This window comes from Mastomys coucha, unplaced genomic scaffold (genome assembly GCF_008632895.1).
Source record: "Mastomys coucha isolate ucsf_1 unplaced genomic scaffold, UCSF_Mcou_1 pScaffold5, whole genome shotgun sequence".
Classification (NCBI taxonomy): Eukaryota; Metazoa; Chordata; class Mammalia; order Rodentia; family Muridae; genus Mastomys; species Mastomys coucha.
In genome coordinates this window covers 69,808,901-69,821,507 of record NW_022196911.1, presented here as the reverse complement: position 1 = coordinate 69,821,507, position 12,607 = coordinate 69,808,901, and the positions used below count along the sequence as shown (strand labels likewise).

General features: G+C 41.8%; 1 protein-coding gene across 1 annotated transcript; it reads right to left on the bottom strand.

Annotated features, from left to right (window-relative positions):
* Window positions 1–873: 873 nt before the first annotated feature.
* Window positions 874–1,830, bottom strand: LOC116078106 (olfactory receptor 3A1-like). Its single transcript, XM_031353079.1, has one exon. It carries the CDS (start codon window positions 1,819–1,821, stop codon window positions 874–876), a length of 948 nt encoding a protein of 315 aa, XP_031208939.1. The 5' UTR covers window positions 1,822–1,830.
* Window positions 1,831–12,607: the final 10,777 nt, after the last annotated feature.

Below are 12,607 nucleotides of genomic sequence, written 5' to 3'. Positions count from 1 at the left end.
GCAATTACCCACAAATCTACTACTTACTATATTCTTTTAATGTCCTCATTCCATATCTATCTTTCCCACACCTCCAGTCTACCAACCCAGATCATATATCATGGAGAAGTTAATTCATAGATTCAGATCAGATGAGAATATTAGATGGATTTATGGATTAGAGACAAATCAATGAGACAGTAGCACTGTCAAGAATAGATGATTAATTCTAAAAAACATATGAGGAAAAAGATGCACTTAAGTGATGACTAGATTGGTGGACAGTTAACAGAAAATGGGACTGAGAGCATTTTAGAGTAGAGCCATACTCTTTCACTGACAAGATGAGCCCTCACAGCATGATCTGCACTGACACTTAGATTTACAGCTTTGTGGTTCAGGGGTGAAGAGTGAGAATCTACAGAGGAGTTTAATATTGAGTAGTGTAGAGTTTAAAATTTTTAAATGTTTAGATTGTAAATTTTTATCTTTAAGAATTTTAGAAATGTGAGGATGATAATTGAGGGAAGCTCTTTTTCCATCATAATGCCTTTCTTATCTGAGTGGAGTCTTGACATGTACAGTCAGGACTGTAAGCTGCAAGCAGATACCAGTTACTAGGGAATATGAAACCAGAGATCAAGATTTCTCTAATTTCCTCTGAGTCAAATAGAGTTGTATAAGAGGAATAAGCCATTTCTCCTCAAGTGTTACTTTGCATACACAGACCAACAGTATTGAAACTTGAGGAAGAAATAAGACTCCTCAGGGTAATGTTTTCTGAGACATGCTGGGAATTCCAGCTAAAGGGAAAATACACTAAGTAAAGGTAGAACATCAAAGGGCAGACCTAGGAGGACCTATGTACATCATCTATACACAGGTATGATCTCTTCAAGCTGCTGGTCGCCTGCCTGTGAGTACCCTCCAGAGAGCAGCCTGCACATCAGGGTTCCTGAGACTGTAGATGAGTGGGTTCAGCATAGGGTTGATGACAGTGTTGAAAATTCCAATAGCTTTATCCTTATCTGAAAGTTTGGTGGAACCGAGTCTCATGTAGTTAAACATGCCTGTGCCATAGAATATGGCAACCACAATGAGGTGAGAGCTGCATGTGGAAAAAGCTTTCTTCCTGCCTTCAGCAGAGCGGATTCGCAGAACTGCAGCTGCTACATGGATGTAAGAGGTAAAAATGAGAGCCATGGGGGTTCCTGCCATTATGAAACCCACTCCAAAGAGCAGCAGCTCATTGAGCTGGGTACTGGAGCAGAACAGCTGGAAGAGCTGGGGAAGGTCACAGTAGAAGTGATTGATCACATTGGGGCCACAGAAGTGAAGTGTGGATATGGCCACAGTGTGAGTCAGTGCATTGCTGAAGGCACAAGCCCAGGATGAGGCCACCAAAATTCTCTGGACTGTGTGGTTCATTCGGGTGCTATAGGTAAGGGGTCGGCAGATGGCCAGGAAGCGGTCATAAGCCATGGCTGTCAACAGGAAGCAGTCAACCCCAGCCAGCAGATGGAAGAAGAAGAGCTGTGTGAGGCAGTCTCCATATGGAATTGTATGTTTATGGACTAAGAGTCGAACCAACATGGAGGGAATCGTGACAGTGATGCACCCCACATCCATCACTGACAGATTTCCCAGGAAGAAGTACATGGGGGTGTGCAGTTTGGGTTCCACCAAGACAGCTGCGAGAATGCTCAGGTTGCCTCCAACTGTGATCATATAAGCCAAGAGGAAGAGTATGAACACAAGTGGCCACAGCTCTGGTGTCTCCACTAAACCCAGCAGAATGAATTCTGTAACAGTGGTTCCATTGGCTCTTGGCTTTGGCTGCATGAGTTCCTTTAAAGAAGCACGCAAGGAGGAAATCAACAGGACCTCTCAGTGAACTGGAGAAATCTAAATCACAGGCATTTGAACACATAAATTGGACCTTATGTCTCCTCTCCTTTCCCTTTCCTCCATCCAAATGATATAATTATATAATTATCTCAAAAATAAAACAAATAATTTAAAAAGTGTTCAGTGTTGTTGTTGTGGTTTAACAGTTAAAGGAACTGGGAGTGCTTGACTATCTTTATGTTTGTAAAGTGTAACAGGTCAATTATCTAATACACACAATTCACTGATAAAACACCTTCTTATTTCTATAGAAATATATACCAGTTTTGGCTACCACAGGATAGTAATAGTTGCTAGAGTACATCTGGTTCTCCTGGGAGGATGGGAACTGAGAACCATGGTAATAGTATTGGGACCTATATTAGTGGACTCACTATATCAGTGCACTACCACACAAATAAATGAATGGGTGAGCTTACTGACAAATTCAAATTCTAAATAAAAAAAGAAATAAACAACAAAAACCCAAGCCAACAAATCCCAAACCATGCCTAGGTGGTCAGAAAGAATTATCAAAAGATAATTTATATGGGGCCAGTATGAATTGGGAAAAGGTAAACTTTGAAGGGCTTGAAGTGAGTGTGGCACAATTGAGTGAAAAACACGCATTTCCATGCAGTTGGGATGACTCTAGGTAAAGCATGAAGCTCTACATACCTACATGCTCACAAAACTTTTCAATATGAATTCGACAATTCATTTTTACAATCATAACAATTATTCCTTATAAAAGTCATGCCATGGCACAAAATGATAGCTATTACCTTGATCTCAACCAACAAGAGAATAGCCTTGCTCAAAGTCACCTACCGGCATCGTCCAAGAGTGTCTGTGTTTGATGGGATCCTGAGAGGACCATCAGTGGTGAGGACCATTGTTATGATGAACCTGCTCTTACCCTCACTTGAGGAAGACTTGCCACCAGCTGCAAATCTCTATTTTGTTATTAACACACTGATCAACATATCCCTAAGACCAAGAAAGTAGAGAAGCAGCTGAAGCCCCATCTAACTTAAGGTTAGAGGAAAGGTTATAAATACTTACCTGGTGATTCACAGGAATCAGTGTGATTTCATAGAAGTGGTGTGAAAAAACAAGGACCACACAAACTCATTCAGCTTTATGGATGGCCACAAGGTGCTATATGTATATATAGAAGTCAGCAAGATAAAGAGAGGCTGAGGCATCTCTGTCTTGAGGATTTTCCATTATACTGGTCCCCTCTTGGGACCTCAAGATTAGTCTCAAGGAATGAGGGGTGAGTTGGGAACTGACAAGGTCATGCCAAAGATACAAGACCTAATAAACACCACTATAGAGAGGCAAGTGGATCTTCACATCACAGGAGGGATCCAGAATTTTTCCTATGTCTTTGTTCTAACCCTCACATTATCTACAGGCACATAGTGGAGATAAGACACAAGCTCAGTTTAACAGACAGGGGCATAAGAACTGTCTGCTGTCCCCAAGTCACTCGGGGAACTATAGGTTGAGACAGGTCTGAACAGCGTCTTGAGGCTGAGAATATAGCTCCTTTACATTCCTGCTATAAACAGGATTTGAGGCCTGAGTCAGGCTGACTTCTAAGCTTGTGGTTGAGGAGAGAAGCTGCTTTGGCCTGGGGATGAAGGAGAAACCTAAGAAAGAAGGCAAGACAGAAGAGCCCAATGTAACCACAGCAAATCCTCAAGGATAAAGTGTGTTCCAACCTAGCATCTTGTTAGGGAGTACCAGAGGGACTGTGTCTTGAGATTTGTTTAATGATCCTAGGAGAGGCCATGGAAGCACTGTGCTTGGCAAAACAGGAAGTTGAGGGGGGGCAAAGTTGCTCCCTATTGAGGGTTTTGGGCCATGCCCCTTGAGGTTGGTAGCCTTAGCAATAGAAATGATGAAAGAAAGAGCTGGAGCAGCTGTGCAATACAACCTTAATTCTCTTCAGCTTGTCAGTCTACTGATTATCTATTCAAAGCCCAGAGGTAAGGTGCTGTTAGATGGAGAGACTTGCTTTGCTTTCTTAGCATCTGCTTATCCCCATTGGGCCTCAGCTTTTTTTTTTTTTTAATCTGTGAATATACATTATATCCCTTTTCAGGTTTTCTGTGAGAATTACATTCAACAAGACCCACAGAGTTCCTTGTAGGGGATGACTAGTACTTTTAGTAACAGTAACAATGAATAGCTTTTATCACATTTGTTGTATTCATTTAACAAGAATTTGACATTGGGTAGATTGAATTCCAATCAGTCCTTCCAAAGATTCTCTTGTACCTATACTTCTAATGTTTTACTGATTAATGAATTGAATTTCTAAGTGACTCAGTAATTTTCTTATAGCCACATATAATCAGAGTACTAGAATTTAAATACATTTGTAAGAGTCTAAGGAACATCTAAATCTCATCTGTTCTATAAGTTCCCACTCTATTTTTTTTCTATGAGACCTACCTACCACATTTAGATAGACTTTTGTGTGCAGCCCTGTATTTTTTATGTTTATCTCATTTTATATTTAGTTTTGGAGACTTTCATACATGAGTCCTGTATTTACACTATTCTCACTGCAATTTCCCCTTCTTTAAACTCCAATTGTGTCCTCCCATATTTTCTGAAATTCATGACCTCTGCTTTAATTATCATTATGTGTATATTTAAATACAACTTACAGAACCAATTTAGAGTTGCTTATGTATGTATGTGTTTACAGCTGACCACCTGGGATTGGACAACCAATTAGTTCTCATTCCTAGAAGACACTGCCTCAAAACAAACATCCTGGTTCTCTATATCTTATAGTCTTTCTGATTCTCTCTTTTGATGCTTCATGAGCTTTAAATGTAGGAGTTGTATTGTAGAGGTGTCAACAGAGATTGTTACCCTAAAGTCAGTTGTTTTCTGCAGTTTGACCAATTGTGAGTTTCTGTAATGTGTAAGTTGTATTTCTGTGATGATCTTTGTCTGCTGCAAAGCGAAAGCTAAACTTATTTGTGGATAAAAGGTTAAGGATTTTAAATGCTACTGTGAATTCCCTGGTTTAGGAATTGGGAAATAGTAGGCTCTCTTCTAGAGTTCATGACCTTACCAACCTTGTTACATAGTACTTGGCATAAATTCCCTCAGTGGTCAAGAAGAAAGAAGACCAAAGTGTAGGTGCTTTGGTCCTTCCTAGAAAGGGGAACAAAATACTCATGGGAGCAAATACAGAGACAAAGTGTGGAGCATAGACTGAAGTAAAGGCCATCCAGAGACTGCCCCACCTGGGGATCCATCCTATATACAGTCACCAAACGTAGATACTATTGTGAATGCCAAGAAGGGCTTGCTGACAGGAGCCTGGTATAGCTATCCCCTGAGAGGCTGTGCTGATGTCTAACCAATACAGATGCAGATGCATGCAGCCAACCATTGGGCTAAGCACAGGGACTCCAATGGAGGAGCTAGGGAAAGCACTGACTAAGTTGAAGGGGTTAGAAACCTCACAGGAAGACCAACAATATTAGCTAACCAGACCCCTGCCTCCCAAAGCTTCCAGAGACTAAACCACCAACCAAAGAGTACACAGGGAGGGACCTATGGCTACACCTGCATATGTAGCAGAGGATTACCTTATCTGGCATCAATGGAGGGGAGCCCCTTGGTCCTGTGACAGCTTGATGCCACAGTGTAAGTGAATGTTAGGGTGCTGAGGCAGGAAGGAGTGGGTAGGGCAGCACCCTCATAGAAAGAGGGGAACTGGGGGGGATAGGAGCTTTAATTGGGAAGGGGGATAACATTTGATATGTAAATAGTTGAAGAAATGAACCCACACATCTATGATCAATTAATCTTTGACAAAGGAGCCAAAACTATCCAGTGGAAAAAAGACAGCATTTTCAACAAATGCTGCTGGCTCAACTGGCAGTTAGCATGTAGAAGAATGCAAGTCGATCCATTCTTATCTTCAGTGTCGTGCATGTTACTTTGCTGACTGGGCACACCACAAAGCAGATTAAATTAACAGTGTGATTAATAAGCAAAGTTAAAAAGTTAACTAAATGAAAGTTAACCAAATGGTAACTAAATGGAGTAGGAAAATAAACTCTGTGAGAGTAAAGGGCTGGAAAAAAGTTTTCCAAGCAAATAGTCCCAAGAACAAGCTAGAGTGACCACTCTAATATCCAATAAAATAGACTTTCAACCAAAAGTTATCAAAAGAGTTGAGGAAGGACTCTTTATATTCTTCAGAGGAAAAATCCACTAAGAAAAGTCTCAATTCTAAACATCTATGCCCCAAATGCAAGGGAACTCACACTTGTAAAAGAAAGTTTACTAAAGCTCAAAACACATATTGAACCTCACACATTAATAGTGGGTGACTTGATCAACCCACTCTCACCAATAGATAGGTTACTGAAACAGAAACTAGACAGAGACACAATGAAACTAACTGAAGTTATAAACCTAAAGCTTTTACCAGCTATCTTCAGGACATTTCACCCCAAACCAAGAGAAGAAACCTTTTTCTCAGTACATCATGGTACCTTATCCAAAATTGACCATATAATCAGACACAAAACAATCCTCAACAGGTACAAGAATATTGAACTAATACCATGCATTTTATCAGATCACCACAGACTATAGCTGAACTTCAGTAACAACAAAAACAACAGAAAGCCCACATATTTATGGAAACTCATCAACTCTCTACTCAATGATATCTTGTTCAGGAAGAAATAAATAAAGAAATTAAATGTATAGAATTCCATGAAAATGAAGACACAGCATACCCAAACTCATGGGGCACAATGAAAGCACTTTTAAGAGGAAAATTCATAGCACTGAGTACCTTCACAAAGAAATTGGAGAGATCCCATACTAGCAACTTAAGAGCACACCAGAAAGATCTAGAACAGAAACAAGCAAACACACCTAGGAAGAGTAGATAGCAGGAAATAATAAAACTCAGGGTTGAAGTCAACCAATTAGAAACAAAAAGAACAATACAAAGAATCAACAAAATCAAATTCTGTTTTGAGAAAATCAACAAGATAGATAAACCCTTAGACTAAAGAGCACAGAGACAGTATTCAAATTAATAAAAATTAGGAATGAAAAGGGAGACATAATAACAGAAACTGAGGAAACTCAAAAAAGAAATCATCAGATCTTACTACAAAAGCCCATACTCAACAAAACTGAAAAATCTAGATGAAATGGATAATTTTCTTGATAGATACCACGTGCCTAAATTAAATCAAGATCAGGTAGACTATCTAGACAGTGTCATAATCCCTAAAAAAAAAATAGAAGTACTCATTAAAAACCTCTTAACAAAAACAACCCAGGGCCAGATAGTTGGAGTTCTACCAGACTTTCAAAGAAGAGCCAATTATCGTAAGGATCATTAGCGGTCCCTCAGGATAAAGTACAGGAGGATGCACAGAGCTGGGACATCTGGTGGTTGTAGCATTTAGTAGCTTTGAAGAAAACAATGATAAGAAGACTCAGTCTTCTGGGTCTTTTTGATGTCCTAGGAATTAATGCAGAGAAACCACACACTGAGAGCAATCCACTTTGAATGGGCAACTTGGAGCACAAAAGGTAAATCAGTAACCCCCCAGGGCACTTGAAAGGCCATTAATTACTCTGTAGAGACAAACGGGCCACAAACCAAACAGGACCTGATTGTGAGGCTCTAAGTTTGCAGCACATTTCAGTGCTCAGTCTTCCTAGTGTCATGATTATAGAAGGGAACAGGGAGTAGGGATAATCATGGGACACTGTGACAAGGAACCGCATCTAGGCAGTGGAGTGCAGTTCTGAGAAGTTCCTAGTCTTTGAACTGCCTCAGTTGCTCTACAGCTTCTCTGCTGTATTGAGCCTCATGCTTACTGTAGGAACAATGCAGTATGCTTTTTGAAGAAGTGCCTCCAGTCAAGTGCTCACAAGCTATGGTGATTCCCCTTGATCCCCATCCCATAGTCTTTCACTGTCTCTGGCTCACTGAGATGGGAGACATGGGGCAGCTTTTGGAGGAGTGTCTGTACATTCTCCAGGCACCATAAACCTACAGGGTGTCTGTATTTACTGGGCATCAGCAGGAAAGTGTGTAGGAGCAATTTCTCCTATGGTCTGTGAGGTCATTGTTGTTGTTGGGGAACAAGGGCTGAGCGTCCAAACCAGAGTCTTGTAGACATCATTCTAAAACACATTATATGGATTCTGTTTGTCACTTTATCACTGGTTTTAGCTGTGCATTTGGCCAGGAACACACATGGCCACTTTTTTTTTTGTCCTTTGCAGTATGTCATGTCTAAAGACACATGATTTGTCCAAGTGTGGGCATATAATTTTGATTACTTGGGAAGGATGATATATACAGAAATAAGTTTTGAAAGGTGATACTTTCCTATTATCACTAATAATAAGCTTGAAAAATGCTGCTGACATGTTTCACCAGTATTGCTTTTGTAAATTTAAAATCGACTGCTTGAATTCTAGCCTAAGAATGAGGATTCTTCCTTGCTTTGTCTTTCCTTTTCTTCCCTTCCCTTCTCCTCTCCTCACTGATTATTAACTAATTAATTACTCTATTCACTAGTCCACAATACCAGTGTTATACATTTATTTTCATTTTTACCTTAGTTGTGATCCATTAATATCTCCGTTTGCTCTATATTATCCAAGTCTTAGCCAATAACAACCCTTCAAAATGACTTCTTTGTTTTTTGTCTTGTTTCCACCAGTCTTGAGGGTCTTACTTTCTGACCTCTTACAGCATCAAATTATTATTGGAGTCTTCTTCAAAGACTGAGGAAAAATCCACATTGAAAGGATGTTCATGATTTCATATATATGTGTATATATACATGTGTATATATACACACATATATATGTATATATATTTGTACATAAACACATATGAATATATCTTTATACATATCATACACACACATACATACACAAACATACACACACACATATATATATATGTATACATACACACACACACACACACACACACACACATATATGTTCTCAAGAAGCTCACAAAATGAAACAATTCAACAGAAGCTTGTGATTTACTTTAAAGGGGAGTTTGGTAAAATGTCATAGGCCAAAGAGGTTTTTTTCATAATATTTTTATCTATTATTTGGGAACTTCCATCATGAACTTTTATTGGTTCTTCCAGGTTCCCCAAGCTCCCCCAAAAGAAGAAGATAAAAAAGAAATAAAACAAAAACAAACAAACAAGCAAACAAGCAAAACCATCTAATTTGTAATGCCCATATATTCACTGGAGGATGGTCACACCTTCAGTGGGCAGCCCTTTAAAAGAAACATAGTCCTTCCCCACCCTACTCTGCTAGAACCAATAAATTGTGGCAAGTTATACTTCAGCTTCTTTATCCCAATTAAGAAATTATTTGTGTATTTATATATGTATTAATTAATTAACTAGGTTTATATTCCAATATCAGCCTCCCCTCTCCTCCTAGTTCTCATCACACAGATCTTTCCCCCACTTCCCCTTCACTTTCTCCTCTGAGAAGGGAGAGCCCTCCTTCTGGGCATCACCCCACACTTATCAAGCCACTGCAGGACTAGTGCATCCTCTCCCACTGAGGGAGACAAGGCATCCAAGTTAGGGGAGCTGGATCTATAGGCAGGCAACACATTCAGGAACTGCACCTGTTTCAGTTGTTGGGAGACCTGAATGAAGACCAAACTGCACATCTGCTACATATATGTGGGGGTCCATGCCAAGCCCATGCTCACACTTTGATGGTTCAGTCTCTGTGGGTCCCCAAGGGTCCAGGCTAGTTGACTGTTAGTCTTCCTGTGGAGTCCCTGTCCTCTTTGGGCCTCTCAATCCTTTCCCCAAGAATTCTCTTCAATGGCTTTCTGTCTAGGCTGTTGTATTTTGGGCTAGTAGAGTGAGCTGGGGGTAACGGTTGCCAGTATGTCCCCCTTTCCCATATGTTAGCCTGTAGTTATCACTACCATAGCAATAGTAGCTTTCTTGCTCTTCACGGTCAGTGAGAGCATGGATCATGGACTTCCACAAGGTTTTTGGGATGAACACGTGCCATGGAACTCAGCATGATCTCCAGTGGCAGTAAAGACCACAGACATCAACTCAGCCCTCTGCTGTTGCATGGGCCACAGACACCATCATAGCTCTCAGTGACATCACTGGACAAGTGCAGCACCCATGGTCTCAGATGGCAGTGCAGGTTATTCATATCAACACGGCCATGGGTGGCAACACAGCCCATGGACATCAACATGGGTTCATTTGCAACATAGGCCATGGACATCCTCATAGCCTCTGGTGGTAACACGGGCCATAGACATCAGCACAGACCCTGATGCGTTAAGATCATAAACCAGACATGGCCCTCTGGAGCAACAGTAACTTGGATATCACCATGGCCTCAGGTGGCAGTGCAGGGCATTCACATCAATATGGCCTGCAGTGGCAATAAGGCCCATGGGCACATGAACATCAGCATGGTCTTAGGTATTGGCTCAGATCAAGGATGTCCATATGACCTTCAGTGGTAACTCTGGCCAGGGACACCAACATGGCTCCTGCTGCTGTTGGACCACGGACATCCAAATTAAACTCAGGCTTCAACACAGCCTGGTACAGTGGACTACAGATACCTAAATGGCGTCTGGAGGCAGCGTTGGAATATAAAGTTCTTTTGAGGAGGTTCATTCCAGAAAATGAACTAGTCTTTATCTTGGACATCCTGTCATTGCTCAAAACCAGGGTGATCATAGGGCTGTATAGTGTGTTCTGCTGTGTTGGAGTGCAATCTCCAGGCTGCTGCACACTACCTCACTGTTACCTCTACTCAACAACAGCGTGTACCCATCCACCACAGTCTTCTCTCACATCTGTTACCACCTTAGCATCTCTAGTCCTGCCTCTCTCTACCACTCTCTCACCACTCTGTTCCTCTGTCTTCCCCACCTCTTCACTGGAAACTCCAGTGTGTCACATAGTATCATATTTTAATGTTCAGACAGCTGCACATGCAAATATTCATTGTCAGCAGTTGTTGGTCTGCTTCTAGGTTTCTGGTTTCTGGAGCTCCACAAATACTGGTCCATTGCTGAAACTTATCTCAGATATTTTGCTGTTGCCCAGAATCAGGGTGATGTTGCAATTAGGCAGGGTGTTTGAGGGTGGGTTCTGTGTAGGTTCCTGACTGCCACACACCTTCCTGCCCTTGCTGTCTGCCACCACAAGGCTCACCAGGCTCGACCTTTGTGCACTCTCCATCTCACAGCAGAGCAAACAATAGGGGCTGCAGCTGTAATGGATTTATGCTGGGTGCTGGTTGGCAGGCCCAGGACCAGCTGTATTCAGTTATGACATGTTTCTGTGGGAGTTCTAAGCTGCTGCACCCTACCTTGTCCTCTGTATCAGTTGCCCCACATCTTGGCTCACCAGGAATAACTATTAAGCTTGTAGGTATGGGCCAAACCCCAGTGTTACATTCTCCATCTTCCACCAGGACAAGCAGCATAGGCAGCAGCAATGGTGGCTGGCTGGCCAGCAGGCCTAGGGCCAGCCCTCCTCAGCAGCGAAATGGCTCTGCAAGTGCTCCAGGCAGCCACATATCACCCTGTCCTCGGTGCTGATTGCTAGTTATGTCTTCTGTTCTGTGGGCCCCAGGCAGCGCTGCTGCCCCTAGCTTTGCTTAGCTATCAGTGCAAGCAACACAGGCCACAGCCTCTGAGGTTCCATGTCAGGAGCTGGCTGGTGGACCTAGCTCTGGCCCTATTGAGCAATGACCTGTTTCTGTGGGAGCTACCTGGAGCTGCACATCTCCTGTCCCCACAGTCCCAAGGCTTATCAGGAGTGACTTTTGTGTTTGCAGGTTGCTGGCTGAGACGTGTCAGTGAAGGGTATAGATTTTCCTTCTCTATGCATGGCCCTGTTCTGCCATCTCTCCTTCCAATTTTGTGAGCTCACATTTTAAAAGAATCTTCTTCTAAGGCTTGCCCTTTCCTCCTTTAGTTGGTTTAGAGCTATTACAGGCCTGTAGACTCCTTTTCCCCCTACTTTCTCATTCCTTGGAGATTCCATGGGTCTCTCAGACTCCTCAGTCCTCAGAGCTCTGCAGTAGGTATCCATTGGCAGCATCAATTTTTTTCTCAATTGACAGAAGATTTTATTAGATTGGATAGGGTAGCTTTCTCTTCTAGTTCAGTCTAAGAAACAGTCACTTAATGAATTTTCTTGAAAGAATTCTAATGTTGCTAAAACACCTTCTTTTAGTAAAATTGCTCTTGAGGCTATGTATGGGGTCTGAGGCAATTCCTAAGCTGCAGCTTCCTTCCCACAAGTAAATGGACCCTAGAAGACATAAGCATAGCAAACATGGCTCTGACAGGCCTTGCCCTTCTCCCCATTCCCTCTGCCTTGCTGAAAACCATTAGACTATATTCTGAAAGCTAGCTGCTAAGATCTATTCCTTTATTTGTCTACTTCCTCTTTTTTATTAGATATTTTCTTTATTTACATGTAAATTTCTCCTTTCCCAGTTTCCCCTCCAAAAAACAAAACAAACAAACAAACAAAAACTACAAGAACAAACCTCTGTTGCCCCCCCTCCCCATGCCTGTCACCCCACCCTCTCCCACTTACTGGCCATGGCATTCCCCTACACTGAGGCACAGAACCTTCACAGGGCCAAGGTCCTCTCCTCCTATTGATGATCA